This window comes from Nesoenas mayeri, assembly GCF_963082525.1.
Source record: "Nesoenas mayeri genome assembly, chromosome: 3".
In the NCBI taxonomy this organism is placed as follows: Eukaryota; Metazoa; Chordata; class Aves; order Columbiformes; family Columbidae; genus Nesoenas; species Nesoenas mayeri.
This window is the reverse complement of record NC_137544.1, coordinates 26591182-26610071: the sequence shown is the minus strand read 5'-3', so window position 1 is coordinate 26610071 and position 18890 is coordinate 26591182. Positions and strand designations below refer to the sequence as shown.

The following is an 18890-nucleotide window of genomic DNA, read 5'->3' as shown; positions in this document are numbered from 1 at the left end:
GTGCATGTACACTAATGCACGCAGTATGGGCAACAAACAAGAGGAGCTGGAAGCCATTGTGCAGCAGGAAAGCTATGACATAGTTGCCATCACAGAAACATGGTGGGATGACTCTCATGACTGGAGTGCTGCTATGTGTGGCTACAAGCTCTTCAGAAAAGACAGGCAGGGTAGGAGAGGTGGAGGGGTGGCTTTATATGTTAGAGAGTCACTCGACTCTGTTAAACTTGAGGTCAGCGGCGACAAGGTTGAGTGCCTGTGGACCAGAATCAGAGGGAAGTTCAACAAGGCTGATATCCTCGTGGGTGTCTGTTATAGACCGCCCAGCCAGGACGATGAAGGAGATGAATTATTCTACAAGCAGCTGGCAGATGTCTTAAAATCAGCCCTTGTTCTTGTGGGTGACTTTAACCTGCCGGATATCTGCTGGGAGCTCAATACTGCACAGAAGAGGCAGTCTAGGAAGTTCCTAGAGTGTATAGAGGACAATTTCCTTCATCAGCTGGTAAATGAGCCTACCAGGGGCAAGGCCCCACTAGACCTACTGTTTACAAACAGAGAAGGGCTGGTGGGAGATGTAGTGGTTGGAGGCCACCTGGGGCATAGCGACCATGAAGTAATAGAATTTTCAATACGCAGAGTTGCAGGGAGAACCATTAACAAAACCTCTACGCTGGACTTCCGGAGGGCAGACTTTTGCCTATTCAGAAGCCTAGTTCAGAGCATACCCTGGGAAACAATGCTTAAAAACAAGGGGGCCCAGGAGGGGTGGACATGCTTCAAGCAGGAGGTTTTGAGTGCACAGGAATAGGCTATACCAGTGTGCCGAAAGGCTAGCCGGCGGGGAAGACAACCGGCTTGGCTAAACAGGGAGATTCTGAAGGAAATCAGAAATAAAAAGAGACTTTACTGACTGTGGAAAAAAGGGCTGGCTACTTATGAAGAATTTATAGAAATAGCTAGATCATGCTGAAAAAAATCAGGGAAACAAAAGCGCAATTTGAGGTTAATTTGGCCAATTCTGTCAGGGATAATAAAAAGTCCTTCTTTAAATATGTTAATAACAAAAGAAGGGGCAAGGAAAACCTCCATTCTCTGCTGGACTTTGAGGGAAATATAGTTAACAAAGATGAGGAGAAAGCTGAAGTACTTAATACCTACTTTGCCTCATTTTTCACCAGAAGTACAGGTGGCCTTCAGGACAACTCACCTCTGGAGGTGGTTGACACAGATAGGAAGCCAAACAGACCCCTTGTATTCCAGGAGGAAATAGTTGGTGATTTGCTGAGCCATCTGGATCCTCACAAGTCTATGGGACCAGATGGGATCCATCCTAGAGTGATGAGGGAGCTGGCAGAAGAACTTGCCAAGCCGCTCTCCATCATCTTCCAACAGTCCTGGCTCACTGGGGAGGTCCCATATGATTGGAAATTGGCCAATGTTACCCCAGTCCACAAAAAGGGCTGCAAAGCTGACCCTGGCAACTACAGGCCTGTCAGCCTGACCTCGGTGCCTGGCAGGGTTATGGAGCAGATCATCCTGAATGGAATCACCCAGCACCTTCAGGATGGACAAGGGATCAGACCCAGCCAGCATGGGTTTAGGAGGGGCAGGTCCTGTCTGACCAACCTGATCTCCTTTTATAATCAGGTGACTCAGCTGGTGGATGAAGGGAAAGCCGTGGATGTGGTCTATCTGGACTTCAGCAAGGCCTTTGACACTGTCTCCCATAATATACTCCTGCAAAAGCTGGTAGCCCGTGGCTTGGACAAGTGCACTCTCTGCTGGGTTAAGAACTGGCTGGAGGGCCGGGCCCAGAGAGTGCTGGTGAATGGGGCTGCATCCAGCTGGCGGCCAGTCACTAGTGGTGTCCCCCAGGGGTCAGTGTTGGGTCCAGTCCTGTTTAACATCTTTATTGACGATTTAGAGGAGGGGATTGAGACCATCATCAGCAAATTTACTGATGACACCAAGTTGGGAGGGAGTGTCAACCTGCTGGAAGGCAGGAGGGCTCTGCAGAGGGATCTGGATAGACTGGAAAAGTGGGCTGATTCCAATGGGATGAAGTTCAATGAGGCCAAGTGCCGGGTGCTGCACTTTGGTCACAACAACCCCCTGCAGCGCTACAGGCTGGATGCAGAGTGGCTGGAGAGCAGTCAGACAGAAAGGGACCTGGGGGTACTAATCGACAGGAAGCTCAACATGAGCCAACAGTGTGCCCAGGTGGCCAAGAAGGCCAACGGTATCCTGTCCTGTATGAAAAATAGCATGGTCAGCAGGACAAGGGAAGTGATCCTTCCCCTGTACTCTGCATTGGTGAGGCCACACCTGGAGTATTGTGTTCAGTTCTGGGCCCCTCAGTTCAGGAAAGACATTGAAGTGCTGGAGCGGGTCCAGAGAAGAGCAACAAGACTGGTGAAGGGACTTGAACACAAGACCTATGGGGAGAGGCTGAGGGAGCTGGGATTGTTTAGTCTGGAGAAGAGGAGGCTTAGAGGTGACCTCATCACTCTCTATAACTACCTGAAGGGAAGTTATAGCCAGGTGGGGATTGGTCTCTTCTCTCAGGCAGTCAGCAAAAGGACAAGGGGCATGGGCTTAAACTCTGCCAGGGGAAATTTAGGCTGGATATTAGGAAGAAATTCTTTACAGAGAGAGTGGTCAGGCATTGGAATGGCTGCCCAGGGAGGTGGTGGACTCGCCGTCCCTGGAGGTTTTTAAAGTGAGGTTGGACATGGCACTTAGTGCCATGATCTAATAAACAGACTAGAGTTGGACCAAGGGTTGGACTCTATGATCTCTGAGGTCTTTTCCAACCCAGTTGATTCTGTGAAATAATCTTAATTGTAGATCTACATTACACTTTGAAATACATTTTACCGTAAAGCAAAGCAAATAAAACGAACATTTAGACCAAAGTAACAAACAGCTTTTTTTTGACCTCAGACTGCCCCGAGCCTTTGGTATATGAGCATTGCAGGTGATTTCGGTTTAAAAGTGTCTGAAAACTGAATTTCAGCAATAGCAGAAATAAGAGCTTCAAGCTTTACAGCTTAATAGTACCTATAAACACTTTGTTAAGGACAATGGCTGCTGATACTCAGAAAACACAGGTGTGGTTACATAACCGCTCATCTTACTTTCTAAGGAAAAAAAATGAAGAAGATGTGTGCACTGCTGTCTACATTTGATTTTTGTATTACAGTTTTTATAATAAAGAGGTAATTTTGCTTTTAGCATTTACAAAAGAAATTCCAGCACAAGCAGTATGTTCTTGTGTAACTAGATACTAGCATATAATTAGTAGTCCCAGCAGTGCCTGCATGGTAAAAACCAGCATCTGTTCAGGAAGCCCTGTAGCTTAGTTCCAGATAAAGCCACGTTTGTGCAGTTCTAGTCTCAGGTTTTGGGTCTGTCCTGGTACATGCAGTGGGTCCAGCCTCTGCTGTCTGGCTAGGTAGGTGAGCAGTTCAGCAGGGCTTGTGTCTGTGGGGCTGAACTCTCCCCTCTGCCCCAGGATGGGGTGCAGCCCCCGCAGAGCCGTCCTGGGTCACTGGTGTCCCAGGTATTGCCTGGGAGGGTGTAAGTTGCAATGGCCTCGGTCATGCTGTGGGAAGGACCATGAATTAGAGCCATGGGCTTCTGCACACTTTCAGCATGGGCATGTCCAGTTGTGTCTATACTTTTAGGTGAATCTTAGCAGCCATGCAAAATGGAAAGACACTGGTTAGGACAACACATGGGTGAACTGTGCTTAGGTCAGGCCTGACAAACAAGCAGGACTATAGTACACACATGAAGGGTTCAAAACAAGCAGTGAGCAAGGTTTTTCGTGTAATGCTGTACCAAGGCTTGCTGAGACCGCCTGCAGACAGTTGTCTACAAATTTTGGCACCACCTAATAGGAATGATAAGTGTTACAAATGCTGCAGAGAGGGAAAGTGGTGATAGATTTTAAAGGGGTGTATTTGGAGAAAAATGGTTTTTACTGTATTGTTGAAGAAATGTAGGGATCTGATCAAAAGCAGCCTTTGGTACTGGTAAACTTTGTGCAAGACCTTAAAAATGCTTATGCTTTTACGTTGAATACAGTTTAGGGAGAGAGTGAGGAGAAAATGGCTATTATCCCCAAACAGGAGGGGAGCAGAGACTGACAGAGAATGCAGCACAGGGTGAGTGTAGCAGGTATACTGGGTGCTTTGTGTGGGAGGATGAGGAACAGAAGCTGCAGCAAAGAGTGTGTCCCCAGAGGAGGGAGCAGTGTGACAGCTCCACAGATGCTAAAGCAAGGGAGGCAAATCTGCCAGTGCCACAGCACTTTTCTTTTGAAATATTACTATAATAACTGCATATGCTTTCAGAATTACTAGGTGGATGTTTTTTGGAGTGTGGTATAGCAGGGAGCAACCTAGATTGATGCCTGCTAAATAACTGTTCTGGTTTAGAACAAGCTGTTTCAGCTTTACGCAGCATGATTTGCCATGCATGTGTAGTTAACTAATACTGAGTGCCTGGGCAGCAGTGCAGGTGGCATCCTCTGATGTTACAACATGTTGCAGCTGATCAGGTACTGACATGAATACATTCCTCAAGGGGAGGGATTGTGATGCCTCAATGTGCAGGAACACGTTAAACACCCTTGGGGAATGAATGAGAAAGAAACTAAATACTACACAGTGTCAAGCCTTAAAATGCTAGGGGATATATTTTAAATAAAGAGATTAGTTGGGTCTGCTAGTTTTGGCTTGCCATTTTGTAACTCATAACTTATTGTTACCCATCTTTAACAAAAAGAAAATGTGTGTTTGGTTGTGTTGTGCCCCGCTTCCCACCCACTGTGTTCTTCAGGTTTTCAACAGTTTTCAACTCTTCAGCTGTTTTGAACAGTTTTTCTTATGTAGAAGAAACAAACTTGGCATTAAGAATTGGCAATTTGGGAAAAGATAAACAGGGTTTAGGATGATTAAAAATATTGACAAGCAGACTTGCTTCTAATAGTACTTGCCTGAGTATGCACATACATATAGCTGATGGGTTTAGAAATAGCACGTAACCTCAGCTACAGTTTAATTCAATGTGCTCAGCAGAATTCTGATGGCTATTGGTAAAGACTATATTAAAATAGTACTGGAAGCAGGCCTGCAATTTTAACATCTTGTGTTGTGGTGGTGGTTTGCCTTAGTGGGTATTAAATGGAAGACTTCCAGGCAGTTGCGTTGATTAATTTCAGATCTGGACTTAAAATGATCCCTGTGTATATTGTGCTGGATCCTGCTGCTAGTAGCAGCTGAATGAAAGATAAGTGTTATTTTTGCACTGAGAAGAAAAATAATATTGGAATGAAATCAAAGCTTTTTTTTCTTGTTTAGCCAGCTGGAAATTAGCTGAAAAATAAAGCTTTGAATTGAAAGGCATTTTTTAAAATTTGGATTTCATCTGTCTCTTACGCTGCAATTAGAAAAGCCCAGGACACCTATGGGTGTCAGAAGCGTTTTTTCAAAAGCATATGGTGACTGAGTAGTGGCGATGTGTGTGCCCATGATAAATCGGACAGGGAGAGAGGTCTTGGTCTTCTGTCAGTGTCTTTGGCAACTTTGTGGCACATGGCACAGTTGCCTCCAACGCAAGATGGCACAAGGAGGAACCTTGTTTTTGAACCCATTGTGGTACCTCACCCTTCCTCCCTGTTGGCAACCATGTTAATCGCACTGGAAAGCAAGTGCGTCAGGCAGTCAGTGCTGGCGTCTGGAAGGAGTTTTCTCAGGGAACAGAACACAAAAATAATTTGATTTGGTTTCTCCATTGTCTTGTTGGTATTCAAACACTCCAAGGAACCATTACTTATGTCTTTTTTTTTTTTCCCCCTCTCTCTAGACTGCACAGTGTGGGTTGAGGTTAACAGTTAATGAGCCTTTCTGCTATTTATCATAGGCAAAAAATTGGCAAAGTTATAGTACTAAACCATTATTGTTTTTGTAATGACAAAAGCATCTTGAGTTACTACAAAGTGCATGTAAAATCTGTTTTTGAAGCTGGTGAAAGGACTAAGATCCCTTCAGTTTCATTCATGTGTATAGCTTGAAGTCTACTTTGCAAACTTACTCCCAAGTTGTGGTTAGGTTTGGTTAGGCATGGCTAAAGCTGAACTCAGGCTTTAGCTAATGGGTCTTTGATGTTACAATGCCTCAATTGTGTCTTTATCTAAATAAATTGGCATAGGAAGTTACAGGGAAGTTTTGCTGTGCTAACAAGGGTGGGACAGGAGGCTTTTAGTTGGTTTATTAAACTTAGTTCTTGTCAAATCAAGGGCACGCATGATATAAGGAATTAGCTGTATATATTGTTGGGGGCTAAATTAATAACCTAGGGAAAAAAAAAGCCCTCACGTGCCCTTATGTTTAGTGCAGCTGAAACATTAATTCTTTTTCTATTGGAGGTCTTGCTACAACATGTTGGAATATCTGAAAAATAGACAAGAAGTGTATCTGTGAATAGTGTGCCCTTGTTACAGTATTTCCAGCTCACTGTCACTTGAAATATCTTTTTTTCAGAATTATTCACTGTATCTGAAAACGTGTATGAAAAATTAGGAAAGAGATACACAAAGGAGGGCTGGAGAGTTCAGATCAGATGAGAACTTTTCAGCTTTTGATGGAATAAAAAGGCATCATTGTTCATCTTTAGAGAGGCATTGAATGAAATCTATAGAGGCACATCAAATAATGAACAGTACAGGCATTCCTGTCATACCAACACAAGAGAAAACAAAACCAAAAAGACTGTACAAGTCATAATGATCATGTGAAATACATTAGCACAGTGTGTCATTGAGGCTGGGGCCCTGTGGAGCATGAGAAAACAATTTGCCACGTACTTCAAGAAACAGTATGCAGAGCTGTATTCAGCAGCTTGCTTTTGGTCTGTCACAGTTTTAAGGATAAAACTTTTCTATAATGTTGGTTTTCAGTTAGTAAATTGTTTGCATTTTCCCTGAATTCTGAAGTGTCGCCTAACTTCAGTGATGACATTGCTCAGCTTCACCAGAGTTTTGATGTGTTGGTTAATTTTGGGGTGTCACCATGTCACGTGTTGTTGTGAAGTCTATGGTTGAACAGTCATTTTAGTCTCACATTTGAGATTATGTGAAATATTTTCCGTATCTCCTTCCGCCAAAGATATTTCTGAAATGTAGTCAAATATTTATGTAACTTACTTCAAATAGTCTTTACCAATAGGTCATGATAGAAGGCTTTCACAGAGTACTTTTCACCTGCTTTTACCTTTAGACTTCCAGTCAAGTGCTGAATGTTGAGCTACCAGACATGACATACCACTTGTCTCCTTAATTACAACGGTAGACTTTTATTAGCTTTTTAAAAATTTGTTTCATATTAATGGAATTAGAAAGTCTTCAAGAAGTCCCACACAAATCTGCAGTAATCATTGTTATCAAGTCTGTGAGAGCCAGTTCTGCATTTCAGTCTCAAAACATGTGTGTTCAGGGAGGCAGCACATTTCATGACAGCTTTGCAGTTATCTAAACTCCTACTCGGTACAGCCAGTGGATTTGGCTTCCTCTGGAGTAACTCTTTGATTCTGGATAGTTTGCTAGATAGGTTGCACTCGTTGTATTGACCAGATTTCCACTGACTGTTATGAAATACATACAGACTGAGTAGTGATGTACCTAGGGATTAATAGTCTTTCCTGTCCTTTGATGTATTTCCTCTGAAGGATAGCTGCAGCCTGTTCTTTGTTGAGGTACTCCGTCACACTTATGTCCATGACATATCTTTCATGTTTAATTTTCTGGCTTTTCTACTCAAATGTTTGTGACTTAGGGTGCAAAACTATCCATGTATCAGACATGGGAACTCAAGGATCGGTGCCTAAGTGCTTCAGGTGAAAAAGGTCACCTGGTTCAGACATCTGTTTTGATGCTTACACTTGCCAGTTGCAGATGTTGGCACGGAGATCAGTGCCCACATTTCTGTGCTGAAGGCCGAGAGTGAAGGGTTCTTCCCAATATGGAGCAAGAAACTCAGTGAAGCTAGAAAACCCCCTCATGTGTGATTGCTCTCCACAGATCCTTCTGAGACAAACTGACAATTTTGTAAGGAATTCAGAGCTTCTGAAATGGGGGTGTACAAGAGTATAGTCAAAGATAAGTGCTGACTCAGGAGTCAACATGGGCTTTTTCACACCAAGGAACCTGCTGCATAACCTTGTGCTGTGTGTCCATATTGTGGTCCTTGATTCTGATGATGGAGGAGATCTGTTCCTCCTTAGTGCCACAAAGTCATACCTGCTTGCCATTTTTTAGTAGAAACTCTTATCTTCCTCCTCCCTAAGTGATCAGACTGTGTGGAAGGAAATCGGAATTGCTCTGTTCCCTGAAACTTGGGTTACTAGGTTCTCTGAAACTGCGTTACTGAACCCAGCTAGTCCTATATGGCATTTTTTCCCTAAGACATGGCATCCTTGATGTTGAAGCTCCCATGTGATGATACAAAAAAGATCAGGCAAGTTAACTGTGGTAAGTATATGCATTAGCAAAGGGTATCTACCTGACATGAAGACAAATTCTTTAAAAAGTTCCTGGACATTTGTTATGCAGATAAACTGCTGTAAATATTTTTTAGAGCTTTTGAAATTCTTAAGGGGTAGGTTAAATGGTAGGTGTTACTATATAGTAGGTTAATAAATAGATTTTGCTTCATCATCTCATTTGTAGAGTTCCTGGGAAAGTAGCAGGAGACTTTTTACATGGACTCTTCCAAACTTCTGATTCCTTTATTTGCAGTCTTTCTGCTATTAAACAAAATCTTTAAAGCAGAGGACGATATATTTCTTGTGCTCCCTTTTGAAATACGTGTTGTATCCTATCTGTTTGAGAAGTTTCTCTATTCATTTCTTTTTTTAAATTTTATTTTATGACTGTGTATTCTGGCACGGTCTTCAATTTGTGTCAGTAGTCCTCTCATCCCTGAAAAATGCATGAGTCTTTCTGGAACTCATCCTTTTCAATTGTCTAAAAACAATGAAGCAAAGAATTTGTTTGGTTTTTTTAATAGGTATTTTCTAGTTAGAGCAGTGGAAACGCTAAGTGGACTATAGCAATGCATACATTTCACTCTGCATCTTTAGTTGTGTTTTGTCTGAGAGTTCTACTTGAAACTCACTATATTAATATTTCTGCTCAATATAAGCCAAGAAAGAAGTACCCTTTTAATGTCAGGTATTACTCAGGCAGCAGACAGAGTTTTAACTGAAACAAACTTGTGCAGGTTAAACATCTTAAATGGTTCACGTAAATAACTTCAAACTTGTCAGCCTCATTAACGCATTAACAGTATTTTAATGTGGACTATTACTCTGATGTATATGTGTTTTAATAAAGTTAAACAAACATTGTTGTAACTTGGACAGCTGTCATCCAGAAACAGTGAAGAGAAGGATGTGGTTTCTTGATTGTTGACTGGGAAAATAAAGGTTTGATTAAATACCCTTTTCCACTTTGAAGTATGAAATACCCTTTAAATCTTGAACTGGTTCACTAGGTATTAGATTCTGGCTACAGGAAAATCTACATGTGCTTAACTTTATTATGCACAACTCTTTCAAGGAGTCTTTGCAGAGTAGAAAGCTCGTATTTGATCTGTGTGACTTGCATTATAAACCCCTTCATTTCTTCATGCTGTTCTGCAGATATTGTTCACTTGCTTTTCTTTGTGGTGCTAGATATTTTGATTTTTTGAATGATCATAATTTTGTCAGCTTCCTAATTAAAGTGGTACTAATCACACCCTTTTTCCCCCCCTCGCTTCTGATACAAATTGTGTCTAATTTCTAACACCTACACTAAGATCTTGAATGGCAGGCACCAATCTTTTTATAAATGAAATGATTGATGACTCACAGTGTAGGAGCCAAACCCCTTGACTGAGGTGTGGCTGCAGGAGAAGCATCTCCTTTGCATGGAATGTTCCAACTCGGCTGGTGTTTGGGATGTTTATGTGTGTGTTTTCATGGCAAGGGCCCAGCCCACCAAAAAATCTGCCAGAAGATGATTCACAATATTATAGCAGAAGGTAGAGTCATTGGCTTTTACTTAATGTACATTTAATTTAATTTGTTCTTGACTATGTATAAAACCACTTAATAATGCTATGCAAATTGATATAAAAATATATTTATAGTAAATGACAAATAACAGCCCTCTACAAAACTTGCTTATTTTCTTTTTAGCCTTAAAAATTACAGTGTTTGCTGTGGTGGATGATGCTTTTAAATCTAGCATTTACTTCAAATAAGACAGTTAAATAAACACACATTAGGGGGATACTAATCACAACTGCAATTTAAACAGTTAGTAGTATTCCAGAATTTAAAGGAGACATTAAATGCTAGATATTAGAAAATATTTATGAACATTTATAATACAGCCACACAACACTCGCTGTGTACAACCTGTACCCAGTAAGACTGAATTCCTGTGATTCTTCAGAGGAGGGTGGTGATCAGTGATCACAGCACGGAAATCTGCCTGGGCATGCTCGCATGCAAACTCTCATGTACCCGCTTAGTGGGTGGGTATCTCTGCAAGCTTATAGCAGATAAAAACTACTTTGATTTTTATATAAAATCATGAGAAAACACTCTTAAACAAAAGGAACAATGTGGCAATTAGTGATTTCTGAAGCCATGTTTTTTGGATGCATTTTTCTGGGGTTAAAAGAAGTCGGTGCTAAGCTTGGGAGACAAACTCCCTTTTCTGTGGCTTTGCAACATGTCCCACAGCCAGTTGGGAAGGGAAGGGGTGACCGGAGCGGGCAGGCCCCAAACCCCCAGCAGGGTGCGTTTCCCATGGCCAGTACCAGATGCTTTTGCGTTCAAGTCATAATACCTGTCTTTTCCTCTCTATAAGCCATCAGTGGGCTTGTCCTCAGTCATCTGTTGAGCCTCCTGTCTGCTTCAGAAAACCAAAGGCAAGCACTATCAAGACAGAGACAAGTGCTGTCTTCTGTAATATTTTCTGGTAGATCAAGACTTTAGGTAAATAAAGACCATTTAATCTAGGCTGGTATGCTATGTGTTATCTGTATAAATAACTGGAAACAATGCAAATTTTCCTTGTTCTTAAAGGGGATCTGGAATAACGCTATGGTGGTAGGAGTTGCAGGGATGGGAAAGGATGTTTAAAAGTGGGGAGACATCCCAGAGGGTGGGCTCTCCTTCAGCTGGGGGATGAAGCCACAGCAGCGATGTAAAATGATGTGCTACACAAAGACAGTTATTTTTTCTTGATTCTTACCATATCACTGCGAGAAAAGCCTTACCTCTGCCTCATCTAAACAAAAGCTTTATTCTAAGGAGATAATCGTGTTGGTGGCTCTGCAGCTTGCAAATCATCAGCTTGTCCTTTCTTGGTCTGAGAGCTGGCAATCAAACAGACAATATAGGTGGTTCTTGGGCCATTTTTATCAAGTGTGAAGCAAATGTAAAGAAGGCAGGTGGAAAAAAAAAAAAAGGCAAAACAAACCAACAGTGTACACTTACAGAAACCTGCTTCTCTCATCTAAACTGTGCTGTGAAAGTAATCTTTATTATTCATACCCTCTCTGTTATTGTGGCTGAAATGGGAGACTGGAGTGCTCTGTTTCCTTTTCTAGTATTGTCTTTTATTTTTCATGGATTTTCTGTGCTGCCAATAGCAACAGACGATATTGGTTTCATTGCGTTGTTTTCATTACACTGAAATTCAGAGAAGAATGGCATGAACTTGTTCATGCTCCTGTGAAGCATATTGGAAGTGGAAAGTCCCACTAGTTTAGGAGGATTATGTTTCTTTTTATACTGCCTAAGTTTTATTATTAATTAGATGTCATTTCAAGAAATAATAGGTGCAGTTTTATTGTCTGTCCTGTAGACTTGGCTTCTAAAGAGCACAGGAAACCAGCGATTCTAAATGGCTGAGAAGAAATACATTTATTTTTATTTTCAGTGCCCCTGCAGCTCATTCAAAGACAATCTTGTATTGAGTGTCCCAAAGTTAATACCATTTTGTGATCGAGGGAATTTGAGGTGTTGCCAAGTGAAATGTTATCGTTTGTTTTAAACAATGTGATATTTAATAGTTTTATTTCTCTCTATTGCAATTATTTAAAGGTTCTGCTAGGTAAAACTAAGAAAATACTTTTTCTAGAAATAAAAATTAGAAAATTCAGAGACTGAACTGTGCAGTAAAGTTTATATGTCTTTTTTTTTCTTTTGGGGTTTTTTATTTTTGTTTCGGTGTGGGTCTGGTGTTCAGTAGCGTAAGATTTCAGTAGCAAAAGTTTCAGACCCTAGTTGGCTTTAGTGGGATGAGTTTTTGCTCGGCATTTCTGATAATTCCTCTTCCTATTAGTTGTTATGACTCAGAGGATTCCTGGTGTTGTAATTGGCAGACAGGAACAGAGTCTGCCCTGAGAACCTCAAGATCTGAAAAGCAGGCACCACATAGTGGAACTGAAGGACAATAATAATTTTGAAGTTTTACATTAATTTAAAACATTAGTGATGTTGGTATAGGATAATATTTATGTGCCTTAATAAAGTTTATAGGTAAGATTGGCTTAAGAGGAGTATTCCAGGAAAAACCAGAATGTTGTGTGTGGCAGTGGAACCGAGCAGGATGGAGGTGTGGGTGTGAGCGCAGGGACTGGCTGCAGCGTTCTTCTGCAATTAGGGCCTCAATGCAGCCTGAACCGCGCTCCTTTAAAGCACAGTCAGAATGCTCGTCTTCCAGGGTAAAGAGCTGTTTTGTGACTGAACTTGTTTCCATATGAGTTCTGACATGTGCTGAAGACTTTGATGCAGAATGACTAAAAACTTGGAAAGGCAAAAGAAAGGAACTTCCTCAGGTAAAGAGAAAAGTAGTTTTAACCTCCTCAAAGGCACTGGAAAGGACAAGGTGCAATAATACAGTGGCAATGCACCTGAACAAATATGCGCAAGAAAAAAACCATGTATATATAAAAGCCATGGCTAGAAACTTTAGCTTGTAGATGAAGAACATACAGTGTTGTAGTTGCCCATTAGTTGTGTTTATCACTTAGCCCTGACCTCAGCCCATTCACGTGATTTTAATGAAATCCTTTTTTAATGAAAACTCTGTTGCTGTATCGATCCGTGCTCTTGGTTTGATTAACTAATACAGCAGTGATTTAAAGCGGGTAGAGTTGTAATCAAGTGTTACTGTTTTTGTTTGACAGGCCGGACCTGATAGACATGAATACCGTTGCTGTTCAAAGCAACCTTGCAAATTTAGAACATGCTTTTTTTGTAGCAGAAAAACTTGGTGTTGCCAGACTTCTGGATCCTGAAGGTAAGACAGCTGCAAAGGGCTTTGTTGCAAAAACCCTAATGTTTAAATCCAAACTGCCTGCAGGTTGTAGCATATTAGTGGGCATTCGTACAACTACGTGATAAAGTGCTGTTCTGTCTTGTGCTTTTAGATGTTGATGTTTCCTCGCCTGATGAGAAGTCAGTAATAACCTATGTGTCATCACTTTATGATGCATTTCCCAAAGTACCAGAAGGTGGTGAAGGCATCAGTGCAAATGTAAGTAGGAGAAAAATACTTGTGCAGTGTGTGAGCTTCATTAATACGATTCTTGCTTTCAGCTCCAGAATGTTAGCTGGATCTTCTGTGGGACTGCTGTCACACCTCTCTTTGACATGATTTTCTCTAGGTTGAGCTTTTAGAGGTTTAGCAGCTATTTCATGTTTTAGACATGAAAATATTCCTACAAAGAGCTTAACTAAAACCAATATACCATGAGTTGGACAAAGATGGAGTCGAAGTTCTTACTTTTCAGTCATAGACCTATAAATTGTGCCTCTGATTCTTATCTGTTTGACTTCTATTAAATGAGAAAATGTGGTTTTAGTGGAATTATTTGGGACAAGAACTGAAGAGTGAAATAATCTATTTAGAAGTTTTAAGTGAGCTGTAATGAGCAAGTAAATACTGTTTCAGAATTGTGGAGTTCAGAAATCTCTTTTGTATGTGTATATAGATCTCAGACTTCAAAGGTAAAGCAAAAATGAGCTCTTGGATTATTTTCTTCTGATCTGTAGTCTGGTTTGTGTTTTGGTAGGATGTGGAAGTCAAATGGGTTGAATATCAGAATATGGTGAACTACCTCATGCAGTGGATCAGACACCATGTTGCGGTAATGTCTGACAGAACATTTCCCAACAATCCTGTAGAGCTAAAGGTGAGATGTGGTGTGTTAAACTCCTTGTTGGAATGACATTTCATCTTACTGACTCAAAGCATGCTTGAACAAATGAAGTGCTTGTTGATTTATACAATCAAATCAACTGTAGAACAGAACTACTCCCTAACCTTTTCAAAGTACAATAAATACATTACTAACATACGAACAATCAAAAGCAAATCTTGAGCTGTCGTTGATATTTTTTGTGGAAGTAGAGCAGTATGAGAATGTAAGCTTATGAAGAATATTAGGCGAGAGTTGAGAGTAAGATTGTATTCTCTGTAAGATAAAGTTGATGATTGTTTTTATGTTTCTGTAGGCACTTTATAATCAATATTTGCAGTTTAAAGAAACAGAAATTCCACCAAAAGAAACAGATAAATCAAAAATTAAACGTCTATATAAACTGCTAGAGGTAAGTTTTTACATGCATTGAAATGTATACAAGTTCCTTTTCTGTGGCTTAAAATAACAAATATGTGTGAATTGTTAAGGTCTGGATAGAATTTGGACGCATCAAACTTCCTCAAGGCTATCATCCAAATGATATAGAAAAGGAATGGGGAAAGCTTATTATTGCCATGCTGGAAAGAGAGAAGATCCTTCGGCCTGAAGTAGAAAGGTATGCTAGTGAACGTCTGACAGGCTTGGTTAACATATTTTCTGTTGTTTTAACCTGTACTGAAAATTCGAAATGTCTGCTTCTGTGGTAACATCCATGTTATTTTTCTAGATCAAGTAATTCTGCCTTAAGTTCTTTACCTACTTCCTAGAAGCAGCTCCAGATGGAAGTAACTTCAGTGGTCTCAGAAGGTTGTGATAAATAGTATCTGTGCCTCAGGGAAAGCACTTAAATATAAACAACTTCTTTGAACAGTTAGTCAGAGCTAGGTTCATATCACTGCACTGTCTCATTTGAACTTAATTTCATATAAGTAACATTCATTCTTTACATTAAATGTGTATTTCACTTGGTGCACAGCGTTATGAGCTAATGTCCTGTTCTGAGGTTGTTTAAAACTTGGTTGTAGTCAAGGGCACACAAAGTGTTTAAACGTGCAAAGCTCATAGTAGTCTTCCCTGGTAGCAGGATGTGTGACAGTTTTGTACGTCACTAATAACACACTGAGCACATTCAAAATCTTGATGTAGGTCTTAGAGCATTTCTGCTTTTTAATGGTACCTCTTTTGAGTTCTGTGGCAGAGACAGGTTCTACCTATTCATTGTTTTTAAAAAGTCCTTTTTTAACTCAAAGTGAAATGATTCTTTGGGATTCTACCTGCAGATAGGTATAGACACCTGGGTCTGGGTTCGTTCTGCTTGACCTTAAGCATCCAAAGGAGACACCTGAGATCTGAATCCCTTTCTAGAGAATCCTGGCACTGACTTTCTGGTGACAATAGGGTGATCATTCTCTCTGGTTTAGGTACCTGAAATGCGTTGTGAAGGATCCAGACCATTGTGTAGGAAGTCCTCAAAGACAGATTTTAGCAAGGGAAAATCCCGAAGACAGAGTTGATTAAATGTGTCGTCAGAGTTGATAGAATAGGTGCAAGAGCATGACTGAAATGGCAGATTCAATGGGAGGAGTAGATTCACAGCATCCTGCTGTGAAAGAAGTGTCTACAGAGGAATACAAGGTTGTCCTCACCGTGCAGGGCAGAACAGCAGAAAGCAGGGCAAGAAATACAGCCTGCTAGATCTTGTAGGTTAATCTGTCCTGACCTGCAAAAAGCAAAGTTAGTGCCTGCTTTCGCCAAAAGGAATCCTACTTATACTTGTAGAAAACTGGATTATCTTTGTTTAGACTGTGAATAAATGACAATAGTTTGTTTATTTTTTTATTCAGAAACTGAGTGCAGGTAAATACAAATAAATGTAAACTCCTTCCCGTATTTCAGGGTTGGTAAACACAAAGTGACAGATTGTATGGTGAGGGTCACTATGTGCGATGGTTACTATAAAATGAGAGAGAAGCTTTGATTAAGTGATTCTGGCTTAGTGATCAAGTTAAAATAGTTGGTTGATCTGGACGCAAGTACTCAATCCACGTTAGTTGCATTGGTTATGAGTGCAGCTCACCAATATGAGGTGTTGATACAGCTCCTGGGGTGGGATTTAGTAGTGGCAAAAAAAGTGACCTCAGCTAATACTGAAATTTGGCAAGTACTGAAACTTAATATGATGTCAATGAGGAGAATGCCAAACTGAGCTCTGGTTTGCAAACCCAGCAGAGCTTGGAATTGCTGCAGGGTGTGTCTGTGCCTTTGCTGTGCTCCTCCGCATAAACAGGCATCTTGTGGTGTGGATGTGGTTCTAAAAGCAACAGGCGAAATACTGAAAAGTTCACCCTGAACCCAAATTCTGAGTTAAAACGTAAACCTAAGGGTAGTGGTCAGGTTTTTCTTACTTGTTTTGTGGTCAAAACAGCAAGAAGCAATTAGCTCTGAATGTGGAAGAAGCTGAAGGGAAATTTGCAGGACAGATTAGTAAACATGCATACTTGGACAGTGGGGTAATAATGTTGGGTTGGATGGGGTACAGGTGTCCCAAATTAAATTGATATGGGCTGATTAACCATGATATTCTCCCAGGATTTTTTGTGCAGTTCCATTTGAAGCAAAAGGAGTCAGCCCAACCTGGAGATGTTTTGTACCGTACTGTGGGGTGTGGAGTTGTTCTCACTTCACTCCTTTTTGAAAGTTTTCATTGGAGAGTCTGAGAAACACTGCAGAGTCTTCTTTAAGTTCTAATTTGGCATATAGACATTTAGTGACACCTAAATGAAATATTTGGCACGTCTGTTTCCTAGAGACGCCCTAATGTTGCAGTCTAGTCTGTACTTGCAAAGCTTTAATGCAGTGTAGGGAAGCCAAAAACAAGGTAGTGTACGTAGCCCCAGGTGAAATCCTTTGAAGAGCTGGCAGAATATTAATTGCTGGGTTTTGAATATGCGTACTGAAGCCTATTTAAAGGAGGAGTGCTAAGTGTTTCAAAAGCCAGTAGTGAAATTTCATCCCTAGAAGCTGCACATTTTGTAGGAGTTTTATCTTTTCATTTTTCAGCAAATGTAAACAGCCAGAAGGACTGTGCTCTGAATGTAAAAATGAATAGCAGTAGTTATAGCTATCGCAGCAGTGATCCTCTGTTTAGCAACAGTACTAGTACCAGAACCAGCGTTGACTCTAACGAGAATTTCCTTTCCGTTAATTGTGGTCCCACGCTGATTAAATCTTGTATAAGCTTTGGTAATGGCACCTTAGAAGGAAACAGGTAACTTGGCATATGTATTTGTGCTCTGTGTTAGATCTTACATGTTTGTTTGTTTGTTTTTAAAGTCATGCAATGTATATAGTAAATATAAATAACATTAATACTTATTTGTTCTTCTGAAATGCTCTGGCATCACCTAGGTTGGAAATGCTACAGCAGATTGCAAACAGAATTCAGCGGGACAGCCGGAGCTGTGAGGACAAACTAATACTTGCCCGGAATGCTCTGCATTCTGTAAGTCAGTTGATGATTTTACTTTTCTGTGTTCATGAACTTACTACAGTGGAATGGCTACTTGAGAAAAATTCTTTAGGATTCTTTAAGTGCGTACTTAATAGCTGCTACTTTTATTTCCATTGTACTGTTATTTTTAATTTACTATTTCTTCAAGAAAATATAAATAATTTCCTAGAGTGGGTTCTGTTTCAATTTTTCTGTTGGAAGTTAGATAAAATGCTTCACAATTGTTTCAAGATCAGAATAAGCTTTTACAAAAAAACCTGGGATTTCTTACAGCTTATTTCTCTTTGGCTTAGCTGCAGGACTAATGACTTTTTCTTATTTATTCAGGACGCCAAGCGATTAGAGTCAGGGCTTCAGTTACAACATGAAGCAGAGATAGCTGGATATCTTCTTGAATCTGAGAACCTTCTCCGCCAGCAAGTGATTGATGCCCAAATTCTTATTGATGGAAAATACTATCAGGCAGATCAGCTTGTGCAAAGGTACTTTATAGTGTATTTATATGAATAAATAGATGTCCCAAATATGGGTACCCATTATGGACAACATTTTCAAGTTTTTATGTGTGTGGATAAACTTCTCAATCTGTCACTGGGCACCCAAACAATGTTCATCAGGTATTCTGGTGGGTACAGTACCCACAAACATTATTTAAGACAAGAGGAGCTGTTTGTACTCATTTGTGAAAATGATGTCGTTTACCAGAATGAGATGTAAATGCCAATGTTTACCATCTCTTTGAGTGTCAGGATGTTAGCTTGTTTTATTGCACCTAAAATGCTTTCAGAATACCTTTGATTTTAAAAATGGAGGCAAGATTTCTGATGATGGCTGTAGATATCTTAACAGGTAATAAGTGGAGTAACGTTAGCTTATACGTGGCACTGTGTACAGTCTTGGCAGAAAGATGCATTTAAACAGCATGATTCAATTTTATGAAGAAGTGGCTCCAAAGTTTTGCAGGATTCATCCTGGACTAGGTGAGATCAAGCACATAACAGCCCCTTGGCAGTGAACTGCAAGTGTTTGATCTACTACAACATGTAGTATCTTGTAAGATTTCTGCTTTGCTGATTGTTCCCTGCAATTGTGTGTGGTGCATGCTA

General features: G+C 40.5%; 1 protein-coding gene across 1 annotated transcript in view; it reads left to right on the top strand.

Moving 5' to 3' along the window:
* LOC308038617 (dystonin-like) overlaps positions 1-18890 on the top strand; it is a gene marked incomplete at both ends in the record, with an annotated part of 310764 nt that overhangs the window by 145030 nt on the left and 146844 nt on the right. The window contains 7 exons of the mRNA XM_080341395.1: positions 13257-13369; positions 13500-13606; positions 14145-14264; positions 14587-14682; positions 14762-14889; positions 17682-17775; positions 18112-18266. Of these exons, the coding sequence (XP_080197521.1) occupies positions 13257-13369; positions 13500-13606; positions 14145-14264; positions 14587-14682; positions 14762-14889; positions 17682-17775; positions 18112-18266 (813 nt within the window). The remainder of the gene's footprint in view (positions 1-13256; positions 13370-13499; positions 13607-14144; positions 14265-14586; positions 14683-14761; positions 14890-17681; positions 17776-18111; positions 18267-18890) is intronic.